Source organism: Eptatretus burgeri, chromosome 15 (assembly GCF_056783735.1).
Source record: "Eptatretus burgeri isolate ZD-2024b chromosome 15, Ebu_testis_v1, whole genome shotgun sequence".
Lineage (NCBI taxonomy): Eukaryota > Metazoa > Chordata > Myxini > Myxiniformes > Myxinidae > Eptatretus > Eptatretus burgeri.
This window is the reverse complement of record NC_140975.1, coordinates 7,111,062-7,131,889: the sequence shown is the minus strand read 5'-3', so window position 1 is coordinate 7,131,889 and position 20,828 is coordinate 7,111,062. Positions and strand designations below refer to the sequence as shown.

Here is a 20,828-nt window from a genome sequence, read left to right as displayed (position 1 = left end):
ATAACTGTTTTTTATTTATTTATTTATGTTTGTATACACTGTTGAGGCTCAAATAAGAGCTAATACAGAGTTTGTTATTTCACATGATTTTGTCAGAAGTGGAAAAATCACTCTTGAATGCACTCAAACGCGTCCAAGGCACACGGCGTCGGGAGGGTCCCGGGCGCACAGTGCCGGGCGGGTCTGGGGCGCATGGCGTCGGGAGGGTTCGGGGCGCATGGCGTCGGGTGTGTTCGGGGCGCATGGCGTCGTGTGGGTTCGGGGCGCACGGTGTTGGGCGGGTTCGGGACGCATGGCGTCGGGTGGGTCCGGGGCGCACGGCGTCGGGTGGGTCCGGGGCGCACGGCGTCGGGTGGGTCCGGGGCGCACGGCGTCGGGTGGGTCCGGGGCGCACGGCGTCGGGTGGGTCCGGGGCGCACGGCGTCGGGTGGGTCCGGGGCGCACGGCGTCGGGTGGGTCCGGGGCGCACGGCGTCGGGTGGGTCCGGGGCGCACGGCGTCGGGTGGGTCCGGGGCGCACGGCGTCGGGTGGGTCCGGGGCGCACGGCGTCGGGTGGGTCCGGGGCGCACGGCGTCGGGTGGGTCCGGGGCGCACGGCGTCGGGTGGGTCCGGGGCGCACGGCGTCGGGTGGGTCCGGGGCGCACGGCGTCGGGTGGGTCCGGGGCGCACGGCGTCGGGTGGGTCCGGGGCGCACGGCGTCGGGTGGGTCCGGGGCGTCCGGCAGGTTCGGGTTGCACGGCCTCGGGCGGGTTCGGGCGCACGGCGTCGGGCGGGTCCGGGGCGCACGGCGTCGGGCGGGTCCGGGGCGCACTAAATATTTAATCAAGGTCCTAAATGTATCCTAAACCCATGTATCTTCATGGAATTTTTTGGGGTTTCCTTTTACTCTTATCTTCTGAGATGATCTGCTCTCCTTTTTGACAAATAATGTTATTAACCCTTAGATGCATGAGTGCAAAAAAGAGATTGCAATTTTACAGCCAAACTGGGTCATTTTTGACCCACTTATGCATCTAAGGGTTAAGAATGTCCCAAATTATGTATTTAGCACTGACAATGTTGTTGCTCCATTTTTACAGCGTAGTGACATCGCGCTGTTGTTTAATTGGCTATTCTGTCCTGTGTCTTCTGTCACACTTATTGCCAGGTGGATTGTGGGCGGAGATTGCCGGGTGAATTGTGGGCGGGGTTAATGCGGAAGAGCGACGTTTTTTGTGCTGAATCGTTTTCTGTGTGACGCCGGAAGTTGATTTTCTGAGCAGGAAGTGATAATCTTCCTGTTCCGTTAGTTGTTGACGCACAGCGTTGTAACTCTCGTTCTTCATTGTATTTCACCAGAAGTGTTTTTAAAACGTCTTGTGGAGGTGATTTCTTCCTCTTTTTTTTTGGTGACAGAAGTGGTTATTACAGCGTGGCGACATCGCGCTGTTATATAATTGGCTATTCTGTCCTGTGTCTTCTGTCATACTTATGGCCACGTACGTCCCTTTGATCCGAGGGCTATAAATAGAAATTTGTCCAACGTCACAACTCTTCCCATCATGCATGCTAATTCACCATGTCTACATTTAAATTTTATAACTGCAAAATTGTTTCATCATTCTTAACCTAGACTTTTACTGCCCCCAGCCGCGTGGTATCGAAGTATTCGTTTCTTGTTTACTTTCACTGTATCCCTTTTCTTATGGCTTCTCGTCCCCTCTGTTCCCGCTCCCCCTCCCCTCTGCTCCCCTCCCCAACGCTCCCCCACTGTCACACCATTTTCATCCTTTTCATCACCACTCCCTTCCCCACCTCATCTTCTAAGTTGCCAGAATAGCATTTACACTTGCATAGTTCCATGTACCAACCTCCATTGTGTTGCTCTGTTCACCCTATACTTTGTGCAGTGACTCTTTCTCAAGACCCACTCCAAAATAAATTTTTGGAAAAAAATTGGAAAAAAAAAAAGTTATCATTTTTTCCCCAAAATCAAACTCTGATAGTCTTCAGAAAAATACCTTTTTTATTTTTATTCTTTACTTTTTTTCTTGCATTGCTCGCATGTTTACAGTACATTTGTAAATGCATGTTCAAAGTATGCACTGTGTTGTAGAAGGCTTTTCTTGGTCACCTACCTTGTGTGACCAATCGATACAAAGGAAATCTGTGTGTCCCTGCATGTCTTTTCCACCTGCTTAACATGGCCATCAGCCATGTCCTTAAAATGTTTTTGTTTTGCCAAGTTGGACAACGTGGCTTTAAGTGACGTGCTTGAATAAATGATACCGAGCAATTGAAGCTGCCATGATGAGGTATGATGGGTTTTCAGCAATAACGGACTTGACAGCTGCTTGCATTATTATTCCTTTGGGTTTTGAATGTTCTGGGATCTTCTGCAATCTATTTATGGTGGGCTCTGAAGATATGATCGATATTTCTGAGTGATGCTTCGGATGCCATCTTATTTTAAATTTCATCGTTTTGCTTTCATCAGTTGTTGATGGTTGACGGATGCTAAAGGGAAATTCTCTCGGTCACATCCGAGCTCATTGTTTGTCCCCCTTTCTTTCCCCAGTCATCTGAGCTTGTAAATTTATCGCATACATGTAAGACAAGATGAGGAAACTGTGTACTTTGACACGAAGCACATGGATATGATGCGATGAAAACTGTCTGTGCCATTTCAACCTCGGAACTCTGCATCGTTTGCTTTGAAAATTCAGTCTCTTTCTTGGGTCCGAAAGAGTATTTGTTGAAATCTTAATGGTTTAAAGAAAGTAAAATTACATCAAATCTCCAAACTTCTCTTTAAAGGTCCCATGACACCCAAAAGTACTGAAATTTCATATATATGTATGTATATATGTATATATATATATATATATATGTATATGTATATATATGTATATGTATGTATATATATGTATATGTATATATATACATATACATATATATACATATACATATACATATACATATATACATATACTGTATATATATATATATATATATATATATATATATACTGTATATATATATATATATATATATATATATATATACTGTATATATATATATATATATATATATATGTATATATCCTAAAGGAGTTTTTCATCGTGATTTCAGATCTGACAATTTTTTTCACAATACTCATTCTGTAAAATTAAAAAAACACCTCTTTGGGAACGCCCCTAAGAATTCTACTGAAAGGGGCGTAACCCACATGACGACAAAGGCTGCACATAAATTACTTGGGTTTGTGGTCGACGTGATTCTATTGGCTTTCTGTGCGTTTCCACATTCGATTGGTCGATTCAATCGCTTCGTTCATTTCTGCTTTAAAAAAAATCGAACATTTGAACTTTAAAAATCGAACTTTAAAAAAATCGAACATCGAATCGGCATGGACTTTCATTTGTCTGGTAACGACAGTGAGTGTGAGAGAAATGAAGGATTTTGGTCTGAATCGCATGGAGAATTGTCGGATAACATAGTCGCGGGAGGTGAAGTTCAGGCAGCTGGAAATGAAATACGGCCTTACCAGTTCGAGCCCGAAGCAGGACAAGCAGAGGAAACTGGCGATGAAATTCCCGGAGTTCATGATGATCGGGAGGACATCGAAGGAAGACTTGGCAATCACAACTGGTTCGACAAAATCCTATTCGTAATTCAATAATGTAAATTCGACTTGCATACTGCTCGATATCAGAAATATTTTAGTGACGTGACATGACCAGCACAGCGGAGCGGACATGTTGCACCGCGGCGAATGAATCGCGAGCAAGGCCAGCGCATGTCATCGGCCGTGTCTCTCCGCGCATAAAACGAAGCAATCTCGCTGTCCGGATACGATGAAAACTTGTGTGCAAAACACACCTTGCGACACAATTGTCCAGAGTAGTCCGATAAATCTGACGTTCTGTTGCATTTTCATTAATTTCATTAACCTCCACCATCTTCGAAGATGGATGGAGGTTACTGTTTTCACGCCTTTGTTTGTTTGTTACTTACGAAATCTAAAGATTTCGTTCGTATATTGATGACTTCCTGTTTGTAACTGAAGAAATCTAAAGATTTCGTAAGTATATTGATGCCTTCCGTTTCTGTTTGTTTGTTTGTTTGTTTGTTTGTAGGCACGATAACTCGAGAACGGAATAAGCTCCCAATCTCAAATTACACCACGTGATTCAGGAGGGTGATGGCTAGTGCTGATTCGATTTTGGTCAAAATCGGTCAAAGGTCAAGGTCACAGTGAGGTCAAATATTCGATTTTTGATGGTTTGGTACAGATAACTCGAACGGAAGAAGCCACCAATGTCAAATTACACCACGTGATTCAGGAGGGTGATGGCTCGTGCTGATTAGATTTTGGTCAAAGGTCAAGGTCTCAGTGAGGTCAAACATCCAAAAAATGAGAACTCGAGAACGGAAGAAGCTACCAATGTCAAATTACACCACGCGATTCAGGAGGGTGGTGGCTTGCGCTGATTAGATTTTGGTCAAAATCGGTCAAAGGTCAAGGTCACAGTGAGGTCAAACATCCAAAACATTCGATTTTGATGGTTTGGTACAGAATCATCGTAGAAACTTCTGGTTTGCGTCGCTACCTTCTCGAGAGACAGCTTTTATTAGACAAGGTCAGAGGTCAAGTTGACGATTTCGTGAGTACCAGTCTATGACTGCTTGTTTGTTTGTTTGTAGGCACGATAACTCGAGAACGGAAGAAGCTACCAATGTCAAATTACCTCACGTGATTCAGGAGGGTGATGGCTAGTGCTGATTAGATTTTTGTCAAAATCGGTCAAAGGTCAAGGTCACAGTGAGTTCAAACATAATTCCGTAAATTCACGTGGAGAAATGGAGTATTTTTGCTTCGCTCGACATTACGAGTTCATTTTAAGTTCGATTTTAATTTTGTCTTCGGTTTTTGCGATCGCTTTGGACGCTTAAAACTCGGTTGTCGAAATTCTGGAAAAATCAGATGTTTTGGAGACGTTTAAAAATTGTATAAAAAATATTTCACTCGACGCGTCACGGGTCGTCCGATGATGCAGTGCGCTCGAGCAGACGAGTCGTTGAGTGACGTTAAGGTTTTGCTTGGAGAAATGGAGATTTTTTTGCTTCGTTCGACGTTACGAGTTCGTTTTAACTTCGATTTTAATTTTGTCTTCGGTTTTTGCGATCGCTGAGGACGCTAAAAAACTCGGTTGTCGAAATTGTGGAACAGCCATGAATAACTGATATATATATATGTATATATGTATATATGTATATATGTATATATGTATATATGTATATATGTATATATGTATATATGTATATATGTATATATGTATATATATATATATATATATATATATATATATATATATATATATATATATATATATATATATATATATATATATATATATATATATATATATATATATATATATATATATAAGTCTTTTATCAGATTCTTCTGAAAAGTAATACACCTATTATCTCGCATACCCTGCTGGTACTGAATCACTTTTTGAAAAATAAAAACAAAAAAATGGAATTTTCATAAGAAATCTCGTTTTTGTCTGGGACTCATTATCTGCAATCCACAGTGTAAAATTGCAGACCACAATGAATTCAGAATTCAAGCTCCCCTTGGGCTTCTGACTGATTCATGCTTTTATTCGACAAGGTCAGTGGTCAAGTTGATGATTTCGTAAGTACCAGTCTATGACTGCTTGTTTGTTTGTTTGTTTGTAGGCACGATAACTCGAGAACGGAAGAAGCTACAAATGTCAAATTACACCACGTGATTCAGTCGGGGGATGGCTCGTGCTGATTAGATTTTGGTCAAAATCGGTCAAAGGTCAAGGTCACAGTGACGTCAAAAATTCAATTTTTGATGGTTTGGTGCAGAATCATCGTAGAAACTTCTGGTTTGCGTCGCTACCTTCTCCAGAGACAGCTTTTATTAGACAAAGACAGAGGTCAAGTTGACTATTTCGTAAGTACCAGTCTATGACTGCTTGTTTGTTTGTTTGTTTGTTTGTTTGTAGGCGCGATAAATCGAGAATGGAAGAAGCTTCCAATGTCAAATTACACCACCTGATTCAGCAGGGTGATGGCAAGTGCTGATTAGATTTTGGTCAAAATCGGTCAAAGGTCAAGGTCACGGTGAGGTCAAATATTCGATTTTTGATGGTTTGGTACAGATAACTCGAGAACGGAAGAATCTACCAATGTCAAATTACACCACGTGATTCAGGAGGCTGATGGCTAGTGCTGATTAGATTTTGGTCAAAGGTCAAGGTCACAGTGAGGTCAAACATCCAAAAAATTATTACTAGAGAACGGAAGAAGCTTCCAATGTCAAATTACACCACGTGATTCAGGAGGGTGGTGGCTCGCGCTGATTAGATTTTGGTCAAAATCGGTCAAAGGTCAAGGTCACAGTGAGGTCAAACATCCAAAACATTCGATTTTTGATGGTTTGGTTGAGAATCGTCGAAGAAACTTCTGGTTTGTGTCGCGACCTCAAGAGACAGCTTATATTAGACAAGGTCAGAGGTCAAGTTGACAATTTTGTTAGTACCAGTCTATGACTGCTTGTTTGTTTGTTTGTTGGTCGGCACGATAACTCGAGAACGGAAGAAGCTACCAATGTCAAATTGCACCACGTGATTCAGGAGGGTGATGGCAAGTGCTGATTAGATTTTGGTCAAAATCGGTCAAAGGTCAAGGTCAGAATCATCGTAGAAACTTCTGGTTTGCGTCACTACCTTCTCTGGAGACAGCTTTCATTAGACAAGGTCAGAGGTCAAGTTAACGATTTCGTAAGTACCAGTCTATGACTGCTTGTTTGTTTGTTTGTGAACAGTATTACGGAAAAACTCCTTGACGGATTTCGACGAAATTGGTGGGGGGGTTAGATATGGTCCAAGGATCATGCCATTAAATTTTGGACTTGGTCCCCCCCCCAAAAAAAAATTGTTGGAGAAAAAATGTTTTTTTTTTTCCATTTCTCCATGTTATGTGATTTCCAACCCCCCCAAAAAGATTTCGAGAATTTTTTTTTGTATTTCTACATACTTTAAGTGATTTCCAACCCCCCCCCAAAAAAAATTGTTGGAGGAAAAAAAATTTTTGCAACTTTTTTTCAACAAAATTTCGATTTTTTTTTTTTCCATTTCCACATGTTTTAAGTGATTTCCAACCCCCCCCCCCCCAAAAAAAAATGTTGGAGAAAAGAACTATAACTCTGTCAGCACTGTTGACATACTTAATGAATAAGATATAAGGTTCACTTGAGTGACCCAGCAGTATTGGCGGCGGAGGTTTTGCACTCTCCCGAGTGCTCCCCCTCTAGTTCCGACTGTCGTTATGTCGCACCAGTAGAAAACAATGAAGAAAAGAGAATAATAAAAGAAAGCTACAGCACGTCAGATTTATCGGCCTAGTCGGACGGACGATGGATTTATCGGACTCGTCTAGACTCTGGAGATCTCGAGTTGACAAGTAACTTGTATTAGCATGCACACAATGTATAAGTCAATGCGTTAGCGTCCCGAGGCTCTGAGGCCGTGTAATGGGACAGATAAATTTGTCTTTCAAAGTTGTGCCAACATATTTTACTCTGTTGATTTATTACAGCATTTTGGCTAAATGTTAATGAATAGCAAGCCAATGGAAGCAGTCCCTTCACTTTGGAATAAACCCATGTATGTCGAGTGCAGCCATACCTGGCTTGCATGTATGTAGAATCGTACCTATCCCAGCAGGCTGGTTTCAACGAACAATTCAATAAGCTGCAAAATGTGGGTGCAGGTTTTTCACATTGTTTGATTTTAAAATTATCTCCTTGCGCCTTGAAATGATGTAATATTAATCTTTAGTATTTTACTTGTATGTCCCTGTAAGTTTTTATTTTTTTTTTTTTTATTTTTTTTTTTTTTTAATGGAAAGGTTCAACAGTCACATTTTATATTTTGTGGACATGGTATAGCCCTTCATTGTGCATACATGTATTGGATTTGTACACGACTACGACAAGGTAGTAAAGGGATAAATAATTGCCTCGTGATTGTTGTGTATACACGGCTCAGAAGCAGAATTTCTTTTCCGCGAAACAATCACAGGAATTAAGACGATCAGTGAGATAGCAAACGCATGTGCACAATACAATCGTACGTACTTTATACGGCGCGCGACATCTCGAGTCGATCCACTCTGTGCGGTTCTGCATGTGACATCAACTCTGCGGTTAGCTGGTCAACTTTTTTTAATGGGCGGTGCATAACAAGTTGTGAAAAGCACCAGAAATGTTTGAAATATTGGTCTAATTATCCCATTTTTGATTAAAAAAATAAAAATGGGTGATTTCTTCACTCGGAAGGTCAAGTTAATATATAAATAACCAGAAAGTTTTGGGTCTAATGGGACCTTTAAACATTTAGTCCTCATGTGATTTTATCCCAATCATGTTCTCTTGACCTGTTTTTAATTTTTTTTTTCCTTTCTTCCCACTTCTGTTCGCCGTTGAAGCGGTGCAGCAGCTGCACACAGAATGTGAAACGTTACGGCTGAAATGTGCACGATTCCTCAGTTACTGCAAGGCTGCGGTCTTCAGGTGATCTTGCAAATCCACTCGGTTCTTCATTTTGCTGTTCACCCTCTTCATCGTCCTTCATTTCACAACGAAATAACTGCCATCTCGCTTTATCTTCTGGAAGCCACTACATGTCTTGTTTTGCAAAGATTTATTTAAAAGTCCAACAAAAACCAATGCAACATATATTTTTTATACTGTCCTCCTTCCCTCAGTGAACAACCCTCCATTAATTTTTGTTTTTTTGTTTTCTAACTAAATGCTTGATTGGTCATATAAAGAATGCACTTGTATTATGTTGAATTATCCCAATTCAGGCAGTAAGATGATGTTCAGGATTTTGTCTCTTGCCAAGGTGGTTTGAATCTCCTTCCTCTGAGTACTTGAGATCTCACCCGAGCTCTGTGGTGGACGTGTTTAGGGAGCTTCACAGTTTGCTCCTCTTTCTCGGCCGACTCTCGGATGTCCCGATTACTCCCACGACTCCCAGCTCCAAGGTAGGACCTCAGAGCTCTTGTTAATTGATGGGTGAAATGCAAAGAGCGGTTTTAAATGACCACGTCCTAAAAATTCCACAGTTCATTGAACAGGTCAAGTTGCTTTGTTTTTTTTTGTTTTTTTTTCACAATGCAACAGTGATGGATCCAACTAAAGGTTTTATGACTGTTCCTGAATGATGGCTAATGAGATGCAGTGAACCCTTAAATATTGTGGGCTTCGACCAATCACTGGCAACCTGTGTTCCGATTTTGTTATTGCAGGATTTCATTTCGACCATTCGTGGTTTTTGAGCTAAGATGAGTCATCATTTGCGTCCCATGTACAATTATCTCCCATTTCGAGCCTTGTGTTGCTTCTCGTTCACCGTTTTTAACAGTGGCCAAACGTGAAGCGATGGACAAAGTTAGTTGTGCCAAAAGGTAGAGAAAGGTTATGACGGGCGAAAAGATTGAGTTGTTAAATCGGTTGGCTCGAGGTGAAAACGCAGCATCTGTGGGCCACCACTATGGGGTCAATGATTGAAGGTAGAACCTTCCCCATTGTTCTCTTCCCCATTGTTCTCTTCCCCATTGTTATCTTCCCCATTGTTATCTTCCCCATTGTTATCTTCCCCATTGTTATCTTCCCCATTGTTATCTTCCCCATTGTTCTCTTCCTCATTGTTCTCTTCCTCATTGTTCTCTTCCTCATTGTTCTCTTCCTCATTCCCAAACATTCATTTTCAAACTCCGTATTCAAGCCTTATTCCCAAACCCATATTTTCCGACACCCGTTCTCAAACACCCATTCCCAAACCCTTATTTTATGACTACCATACTCGAACCACTATTCCAAAGCCCTTAATTTCCGACACCTGGACTTGAACACCCGTTCTCATGCTTCATTCTCAAATGCACATTCTCAACTGCAGCTCATGAAACAAATCCAGGCGAAGGGATTTATGATGGAGCATGTTTTTTTTTTTTGTTTTTTTTAAACACCGACGAGGCAGGATAATTCTTAAAGAGGATGCTGTACCCTGTACCTTCCTCTCCAAGCAGGAAAGATCGGGGTTCAAGTTAATGTGGTTAAGGATCATGTTGCTCTTCTCCATTGTGGCAATGCTGCAGGCGACTTCGTCCGAAAGATAATGCTACTTTTCCGATCGCTGAATCGCCTTCCCTGCTCACCCCCTTCCCCGCTCACCCCCTTCCCCGCTCACCCCCTTCCCCGCTCACCCCCTTCCCCGCTCACCCCTTTCCCGCTCACCCTTCCGCGCTCACCCTTTCCGCGCTCACCCTTTCCGCGCTCGCCCTTTCCGCGCTCGCCCTTTCCGCGCTCACCCTTTCCGCGCTCACCCTTTCCCCGTTCACTCTTCCCCACTCCCTATTCACCTTTTTCCAGCTTCCCGTTCTATGCCCCCCCCTTCCCACTCTACACTCCCCCCTTCCCACTCTACACTCCCCCCTTCCCGCTCTACACTCCCCCCTTCCCGCTCTACTCTCCCCCCTTCCCGCTCTACACTCGTCCCCCCCCCCTTCCCACTCTACACCCACCCCCTCTAACAGCATCATCCCGAGCTAAGTCTTGTGTTTTCTACTTATGGCAGAGTATAGTGTGAGTATGTAATGTTCAGACCTTCACCACCTTGCTGTTCTTTAATTAATTTAAATGGGAAACTTGTGTTTTAGTTTAATATACACCATATTTATTGTATTTACATGTTTATTGGTTCACGAAAAAAGTGAAAAAATATTTTCACGAAAAAAATAAGTGACTACTATATTTGTTATTGTTGTGTGTCTGTCTGTCTGTCTGTCCCAAGTATAGCTCCGTGGGTTTTGATCCGATCCTGATAAAATTTTGGTGGGAGGTTTATATCATGATCTAGTTGTGTTTTCCTGAAAATTGGCATGGTGCGCCCATTATGGGCACAGCCACGCCCAAAAAACATGTTTTTTTTTCGGGGTAGCTGATTTCAATTTGCATCTTCTCCGATAGTAGACATGTTAATATAAGTGCACAAAATAGGGTGTTGACTTCAAATCATGATGCAAATGTCCCCTTTGGCATGGAAATTCCTGAGGGTCATCGAAACAAATTTATCCAAAGACGCATCATATCTCAAAATCCAAGATGGCCACCGTCAACCATTTTGGAAAACATGGCCCAGTCATAGCTCATGAACCGTTTGTCATAGAAACTATTATGACACATGTTAATTCTAGCTAAATTGAGGTCGCTGAATTCATTTCCAGCATAAGCTATGCATTTCAGATGCATTTAAAGGTGAAATATAAAAAATAATACAAATTATAACGAATTTTATTGTTTTTCACATACAGAAAATTTGAGGTAATTAGATTATCCATCGCACAATGTCGTCATTACACAAGTTCTTCCTCTTCTCCTCCCTTGTCCTGGTACATCCTGCCAGTGTGGGTGCACGAACCTTGACATCTGCAGAGAAGCATACAGCGCTGTCTCTGCACGCAGCACTTACAAGGAGCTTTACATTCAGTCTTACACTTGCAAATGGCAAGCTCTGGCAAGTCCCGCAAAATGGTGGGAGTTGTGTAGACTGGAGTTGGCGCAAAGTCTGGTGTTTCTTGCTGCCATCCCCATTGTGTTGGAGATACTGGAGCTGGTGCTTTCACGAGGGTATTACCCCACACGTGTCCACTCTGAAGTGACAAGATAAATTAACGATTAGATAGAATGTATAGATAGCTAATAAAATGTGTGCGATTCAAGAAATAAAAATACGGTCATACGAGATGCACAACCCTCGCCGATGCAAATCATCGATTTGAGATTCACGGCCAGTTTGAAGATGTACTTTCATAGCCATATACAGCGTAGCTGGTGTTTCCCTATCTCTGTTGTGACGTGGAACACTGTCACGTTTCTTGGATCTGCATGCAACTGAGTTGAATATTATCTGCTGCCCAAATGATGTTGCAACCATGGACTTCTTAGATCCAGGAGATGGCTGATCGATAGATGGTCCATCAAGAAGCATGTACAGGAATGAATGCAGAGTGGTTGGGATTGATTCAGCTTCAGATGAGGTTGAGAAGGAACCCGTAAAAGCTTGCCGCATTTGAAGATATTCTCAACGGAGGATCTTGGCTGCTTTGTGCAGGGTGGAGACTTCAGTTGATGTATTGTCTTTCATATTATCAACTATAGCTTTGGATAGGTCATCGTCGAAAACAAGAGACCAGCAACGGTTAATCTTTACTGCCTTGATGTCAGGAATCATGCGCTCAATGTCCTCTCTAAGGCGTGTTGTATTGCATTTGATTTAGGGAAAGCCGAGAGCAGCAATACGCTTATCATAAAGGGTCGTCAAGTGAGCCATTGCTAGCGACTCCCCTGAACCATGGTTATCTTCAATAAAGTCAAGTAACTCATTGAGAACATGTGCTCACATCACCTGCGTGTTACGACTATCAGTGATGTCACATCCGACCGTCTCCACTTTCCTATACAGCCGAGTCAGGCACGCACGATGATAGACAGCATTGATAGCGATCAAGTCACCAGCGGACAGTTTAGACAACAGGCGTTTGTCACCCAACAGCTGAGCACAGTCATTGATTTTTTTTTTAATCCAAGCCAAGTGTAGCAGCTTTTCTGAGCTCTTTCTTGTTGCCAACTTCATCACAAAAGAGACACGGAGCGTCAACTGGTTCACTCAAAGATGTAGAGGGTGATGTCTGTGTGACTGACCTGGCTGCACGAGTTTTTACCGGGCTAAATGACTCTTGTCCTTGATGCTTATTCCTGGCTCTCTGCACTTTCTGATTGTCGACAGCATTCCTGCAAGCTTTGTGCCACACGACATGATTAGACATCATCAGCTGCACTATATTCTGAGTATCACTGTCACCAGTATTCTCTACGAATACAAAATCAGGCAGCTCACCTAATTCATTGAGTTCCTGGATATTGTTCACAACCTGTCTGGAAGTGGCTGAAAGTCTTTCAGGATTGTTTCTCAATTTAACAGATGATCAGGGATGCGAAGTTGGATTATGAGTCTCGTCTGATTGACATATAAAACATAGGCTCCAGTCCATCGTGGCAGGCGTGCTTTCACAGTTATCGGATTTCATTTGGATTAGTCACTTTGAATCTGAAAGTAAAAATTAAAAATTAAAGGTCACATAACATAGATACATTATGTGTCTAACTCATGTGAAGTTAAATTCACCATGACAAAACCATTTCTGAGTTGGGTCTGACCTAACCATCATGTAGTAGACATGTTAAGTCATGTCTCGATCTCACATTTTTTTTTTCTCATACATTTTAGAAAAAATGTAACATTTATGTATTTTTGTCTATGATTTGACCTTTAAATCCATCAGAAATCAAAATTGTTGTCTATGATTTGACCTTTAAATCCATCAGAAAGCAATATTGTCACCGGAAATGAGTTCAGTGACCTCAAGTTGGTTAGAAAACATGTTTCATAATAGTTTCTATGACAAACGCTTCATGAGCGATGACTGGGCCATGTTTTCCAAAATGGTCGACGGCGGCCATCTTGGATTTTGAGATATGACATGTGTCTTTGGATAAATTTGTTTCTATGACCCCAAGGAACTTCCCTGCCAAAGGGGACATTTGCATTACGATTTGAAATCAAATGTCACTTAACATGTCTACTTCTTGGGAGTTTGTCGAATCTGACAGGGGTTTCAGTATTTGGTTAGCCCAATGGCACCTGCATAGCCCCACAGAGCTCGATTTTTCATTTTCGTCCCAAGGTCAAGGCCACAAGGTCACGAACTTAGAAAATTGCGAATTGTGTTTTTAGGGGGAAGCCAATTTCAATTTGCATCTTCTAGGACCTAGGGGGTTTGTCGAATCTGGCAGGGGTTTCAGTATTCGGTTAGCCCAATGGCACCTGCATAGCCCCATGGAGCTCGATTTTTCATTTTCGTCCCAAGGTCAAGGCCACAAGGTCACGAACTTAGAAAATTGCGAATTGTGTTTTTAGGGGGAAGCCAATTTCAATTTGCATCTTCTAGGACCTAGGGGGTTTGTCGAATCTGGCAGGGGTTTCAGTATTCGGTTAGCCCAATGGCACCTGCATAGCCCCATGGAGCTCGTTTTTTTTTTTTTTTTTTTTTTTTCATTTTCATCCCAAGGTCAAGGTCACGAACTTAGAAAATTGCGAATTTTGACATAAAAATCCATCTTCTCCGAGGGGTTTGTCGAATCTAGCAGGGGTTTCGGTATTTGGTTAGCCCAATGGCACGTGCATAGCCCCACGGAGCTCGATTTTTTTTTTAATTTTTTTTTTTTTTTCATTTTCGTCCCAAGGTCAAGGCCACAAGGTCACGAACTTAGAAAATTTCGAATTTTGACCTAAAAATCATACGACCGCCCAAACTTTGAGAGCTGGAATGACAATTTTTATGCATAATCTAGAGGTCATTGCCCACCTAAAGTCTTGAAACTATTTTGCTCTATCTCGAACAGCTTGCCCGTGGCGCCCCCTTCAAGTTTGTTTTTACGCTGATTTCATCAAAGTATGGATAATCCGAGGAGTGCGAAATGCCATAAAGCCTATATGACGTTGTATTGTTCCTGGAATGTTCCAGAGGAAGTTTTGCACCAAAGGACAAAATCAATGACCTTTGACCTTTTAAAGTTCACAAAGGTCAAATTTTCAAAGTTGTGGGAATCGAACCGGGTTTTCGACCTTCAACGAACTAACTCCAATAAGCTATAGCACGTATCGTGTTTCCTTATTTTAATGTCCACAACATTGTTTTGTGACCTTTAAAGGTTATGCAAAGGTCAAATTTTGAAAGTTGTTGAATGAAACCGGGTTTTCGACATTTTGCAGCTAATAACCTGTCACTCGTACCACATCATGTTGATCATTTTTATAACTTGGTCAAACATTATCACATTGTCTCATCCTTGACTTCTGAAACAATCTACATCATCGTCTTCAGACTTGTTTCAATGTTAGTATGCTTTGTAAAATATATGTATATGTTTTTTTCAATTGTAATGTGTATATTTCTGGTTGCTGTCTATCTTCCTCTATATTTTCTCGAAGCCCAGGAACCGAAACCCCCTTTTCCCATTGCCCCTTGGTTTCTACAATCACAGTTTTAACTATCATGGCATTTTCCAGGAACCTAACCCCCATGATATTGGAGGGTTTACTGTATATGAAGTCAGACATGAGGAGTATTTGTTGGAACTGTCATGTTTCATGCAAGAACATTCCTCAATTCCATCCATTTTTCTCTTCACATCTGTGCTTTTCAACTTGTGGTGCATTTACAAGCCATGCGGAGGATTTGCCATGTGCTAAGTTTCAATATTTTCCTTGGTGTGGTTTCGGAGAAACAGAGGTCCAAAGTTTTTCCTTTTTCCAACATGGTTGCCACCCACGTGACTGAGGACATCATAATTATCATAAAAACATTCTACATGAGTAGTCGCTCCCATGCTGAAAATATGTCTGAATCCACCAAACGGTTGCAGAGAAAAACACTCACGTGGACAAACAAACAGATCAAAAGTTCAAGTACAGTCATACTCCACTATTTGCAGATTTACTCTTCACCCTTTCCCCGCTCACCCTTTCCCTGCTCACCCTTCCAGACCCCATGTATTCGCGGTTCACAAAATGCGACCTGCTTCGACATTCACAGCCCTGTGCTTTCGCGTATTCGCGGTTTTTCGCAAATGAAAAAAAAAATTCCACGAGTTTCGCACATAAAACAGTTCAAAAACATATCGCCCACGAGCTGCACTATGAACAAGCTGTATGTACATACTGTAGTGTACGAGTACGCAAAAACATATCTTCCACGAGCCGCGTACATAACAAGGTTCGAAAACATATCTTTTCCACCAGGCATGTTATAAGCGAGCTGTATGTACTGAGTATATCTGGTAAAACATTTCATCCGTCACCATTACCCCACAACCAATGGGCAGATTACTCACTCCTCCCACAGAAACTCACAATACCTGCAGTGTGTCCTGTGTCTCAATACTCTTCTCATCCTGCTCCCTTGACAGGTGTTTTGCCTCTCGTTCCACTCATTTATCAAACATGGCAACAGAGCCAAAACCAGTGCCGGAGATGCTTCGACTGCCAAGAGGCAGAAGAAAGTAATGGCTCTGAGTCGCAAAGTGGGTCTGTTGGACCGGCTGTTCGTCGTCTTGCGTATGGTAGCTTGGCTGCCAGGTAGCTATCATTTTGTTGGGGCGTGACTATGCTGCTGATGCTATGCCCCTATACCAGTACATTGGTCCTCATTTCGCCGACCTCGGAAGGATGACAGGCTGAGTCGACCCCACCTGGTGTTAATTCAGTGGAAAATGGGACTTGAATTCAGGACCCTAAGATCCCAAGCCAGCCACCCTAACCACAAAGCCAACACCAGGCTTGACCAGCTGTTGAGAGGACAGGTTGTGGCTTCTGTGTGCAGACATTATGGAGTAAACAAATCCCCGTTCACTACATACGGGAAAACAAGAAGGCAATCCAAGAAAGTGTTGCGGCAAGCACTGTACCGAGCAATAAAGTGGTCACCCACATCCGGGATGCTTTGACGACACGGAGCCTGAGGAGTTGGATGCTGTTATCGCCTCGTATGCCCTAGAGCTCACCGAGGAGGATTTGGGAGCCATTACCAAAGTTTCCGAAGAGTAGGAGAAGGAGGAGGACGTGGGCAGTGATGAGGAAGAGGTGTCGAGGTCCAAACTCTCAGTCAAGTTCCTGGGTTTGGTACTGCGGGACATGCGGTCAGTTTTGGAAAGGATGTTAGATGCTGATCCGGTCATGCAGTGTTACCTCAAGTTCACAAGGGGGTTGGATGATGTGATGCTCTCATAGAAGGAGCTACATTGAAACCTGTGGAAATCTGCCAGGCAGCTTTCTTATCATGGAGTTCATCCACCTTGGTCTGTCCACCTCAGGAACACCAGCACTCGTCTGCCTATCCTTCAGTGAGCGACTCATCAGGATCCTTACCTGCTTCAGCGCCCTCATCTACATTCCTTTTGGTGCATGACTCAGCACCACCTTCACATGTGTGGTCTTCAGATGACTCCAATGAGTTCACTGGATTTTAAGTCATCATCATCGTCATCATTTGAAAAGTTTAGTGTGTTTGTGCAAATAAAAATTTCAAACAGTAACTGCTGCTGCTGTTTTTAAAAAAAATTATATTTTATGCTACAGTTTGTTAATCACTTTTAATAAGCCATTAATCACATTCCTTCAATAAACATTGGGAACGGTAACTGGTGTTGCCTTTTTTTTAATTCCTTTTATTTGTAAGCATATTTTATGAAACTGTAATCATGTGCATTTGCAGTCGAAATTATTTTATCATTCTAAGTTTCCCCAATGAATCGGGAACCGCCCGGAACCCATTCCCCCTTTTTTCTATTGAATCAATGCGTGACAGTCGCGGCCTCACCATTTGCCGATTCACCATTTGTTGCATTTTTCATTAATCGGGAACCGCCGGAACCTTTCCCCCTTTTTCCCATTGAAACAATTTGCAGTGTCAACATTCGCGGCTTCGCCATTCGCGGTATTTTTGGCAGCCTACTAACCGCCAGGGACGTATCCCCCATTTTTCCATTGAAACAATGCCCCGTTATTTGCTATTCGTGGCATTTTCCAGGAGTTTAGAATTAAATTCAAATAAAACAAGTCTGAAGACGGTGATGGTTCACGAGCAATGTACACGGTTCGCCTTTAATTTTTTTGACCTTCGAGGGGACGCCACGGCCAAACTGACGGGAATCGGGAAAAACATAAATGATGAAAGTTGTAGTACTCGAAGAGCACTACTTGCATACCAACTTTCATTCGAAACAGTTGAAAACCCTAGGAGCTCGATGCCCAATTTATTGATTTTTTTTGACATTTTCTAAGTTCGTGACCTTGACCTTGGGATGAAAATGAAAAAAATCGAGCTCCGTGGGGCTATGCAGCTGCCATTGGGCTAACCAAATTCCGAAACCCCTGCCAGATTCGACAAACCCCCTCGGAGAAGATGTAACTTGAAATCAGCTACCCCCCAAAAACACATGTTTTTTGGGAGTGGCTCCGCCCATAATGGCTGCAGCATGCCCATTCTCAGGAAAACACAACTAGATCATGATATAACCCTCCCACCCAAATTTTATCAGGATCGGATCAAAACCCATGGAGCTATGCTCGGGACAGACAGATAGACAGACAGACAGACAGAGAGACACACACCCATAATGAATATAGTGGTCACTTACTGACTCATGAACCAATAAAGACTAAAAGTTGTATCAATAAATTAATTCCTAAATTTACTGCCATTGATGCGGTCTATTACAGCACCCGATCTAACACGTTACATTCATTATTCGTGCCTGTTGTTTGTGTCCTTTATGACGTCCTGAAAAACAGTAAGTTTCCTGTTTGAAATGAATTTCAATTTTGTTTGACTGCCAAGCAGGCAAAACAGACTGAAATAATTATGTTGCTCCCCTCTTCGTATGTGCGTCGGGACGAATTCAGAAACAAAGTCCTGTTACACAGCAAACTTGTCTTCCGATTCGTGTTCAAAATATTACATTCAATTTAAATAAGTTGTTTCTCGAATATAAACTGAAGTTTACAGACGAATTGACATGAACCAATTGCTTAAACCTGCTTTTCACTTCGTTTATGCGGGGTAAAAAAAAAACAAAAAAAACACACATTGGTAACAGGACAAATGGACCGTTCCTTCCTTGTAACTCCATTTGAATAATTATATTAAATTCAACTCAAGCCGTGTGTTTGTGTTATGAGGATAAATTATGCTGACTTTTGTTGTTGTTGTTCAGAGAGTAAACTTATTTTAACTTCTCGTTTATAAAAGTTAAGTTGCACTTTAATTAGAGGCTCTTAATGTTATTCGTTAATTATTTTTGTAATTTTGGTCGAATTCAAATTGATATTTGTGCACTCTCTTGACCTGCAGGTGTTCAGCCCATCATGGTACCTACTTCACCTCCACCTGGACTTGCGTTGGAGTGTGTTGGAAATCTTACAGATCCTTTCTCACTGCACAGCTGGTAATCTCCTTTTTTTGTTTCGGGAGATGATTGTTGAACGAAGAGGCCGTCTTTGTAATTGCAACTCCTGAACCCTCACTCACCCACCCCCCCTCCCCCCGGACTATATTGTTATGGGAAAGGCGCCACGTTCACCACACTCGCTCGACTACACTCTCACATGTGCAATCACCCCTGCACGGGCCACGCAGCTTCAGTCTCGCTGCACGGCAGCTCGCCATGTGCTGAGGCTTACCGTATGCAAACCGGCCGTTCAACCTCCGCCGTGCATATCCATGTTGTGGGCTTGAGTGCAGATCCAGCAACTTGCTTGCAGAGTTCATCATGAACGCATACTCGAGCACCTCCTGGGAAGTGTCCCCATCCAGGCCTCCATTATCTGGACTCCCTTCTTTACTCTGTGTCCACGTACCTGTTCACTGCTGCGTCAAATGCCGACTCCACCTTGCGATCGTGCTGCTCGTCTAGCTTTCCTTGCACAGGTCTCTGCACCAGTGGGGCTGCCTGCACCTTGCACCTCTCTGCCCCCAGGCCATCCTTCAACCTCCTCTCTTTCTATCCTTCTGGTACCATTTCATCTAATCTCTTTCTCAGTTCTGCCTTCCTTTTTAGGTCATCTCTAACGAGATGACCTAATAAAGCCGGACCAAATGTCCGTCCGTCCGTCTGTCCGTCCGTCAACAATTTTTCTTTCCGGTCTTGATGAAACTTAGTATGTGGGTAGAGGTCGATGAGTGTTGCACAATGATATAACTTTTGTCTGGGTTTGAGGTCAGGGTCAAGGTCACGAGGTCACGTAAGTTATAAAAATCGCCATTTTCAAAACCTATCTCGTCTGCCATTCTACAAGATATTCGGCAACTGTTTATTGATTATGATAGTAAAAAATATTATCTTGTATCTAACCGGACAGATTTTAAAATTTCCGTCCCGTTTGGCCACCACGTAACCTGGAAGATGGTCAAAAACACCTCCCCGTACAAAGAAAACTTTTTACTTTCGATCTTGATGAAGTTTGGTATGTGGGTAGAGGTCGATGAGTGATACCCAACGACGTATTTTTCCTGGATTCGAGGTCAAGGTCACGAGGTCACGAAAGTTGTGAAAGTCGCCATTTTCAAAACCTATCTCGTCTGCCATTTTAGGAGATATCTGGCAACGGTTCATCGATTATGATGGTAAAAAACATTATAGAGATGACCGTCACCCCCACACGGGGGTAATTTTTTTCATTTTTATTTTCATTTCTCTCCCCCCCCCTTTCCCCTTTTAACCTCTCTGGCATGGTTTCCATTTTATTTCCATTTGTCTTTGTTTAAACTTCATTTATCTCCTGCTCTGCCGTTATCTGTTTTCTATATTTCTGTTCTGTTTCCAACCTACCTGTGTTCCCTTTACTTTCCACCATGACCATCTTTTTACGACTCCCCTGGCAACCCTTACTGTGCCCCTTACCATGGCCTGAATCCCCCTATTATTCCTGCCAGACAGGTGGCCATCCACTGCTGCATGTGTCACACGTCTGCCAAAGACGCCGCCAAGTTGTCCTGGCTGCCCTCCAATGCGGCCTGGCCAGCCTTTATTTCAGTCGTCAGCTCGGCCCCCATGTTAGCCTGGACAGTCCTGTTGGTCTTTATTTCCCCCACAAGCTCAGCTCTTCTACTGTCCTGCCTAG

The 20,828-nt window shown here is 42.7% G+C and overlaps 1 protein-coding gene across 5 annotated transcripts in view; it reads left to right on the top strand.

Annotated features, from left to right (window-relative positions):
- Positions 1 to 20,828, top strand: part of MMS22L (MMS22 like, DNA repair protein) — a 384,598-nt gene that overhangs the window by 92,747 nt on the left and 271,023 nt on the right. For all 5 annotated transcript variants that reach the window (XM_085857867.1, XM_085857868.1, XM_085857866.1 and 2 more), the window contains exons 5-7: positions 8,512 to 8,596; positions 8,931 to 9,072; positions 19,060 to 19,153. In XM_085857867.1, the coding sequence (XP_085713993.1) occupies positions 8,512 to 8,596; positions 8,931 to 9,072; positions 19,060 to 19,153 (321 nt within the window). The remainder of the gene's footprint in view (positions 1 to 8,511; positions 8,597 to 8,930; positions 9,073 to 19,059; positions 19,154 to 20,828) is intronic.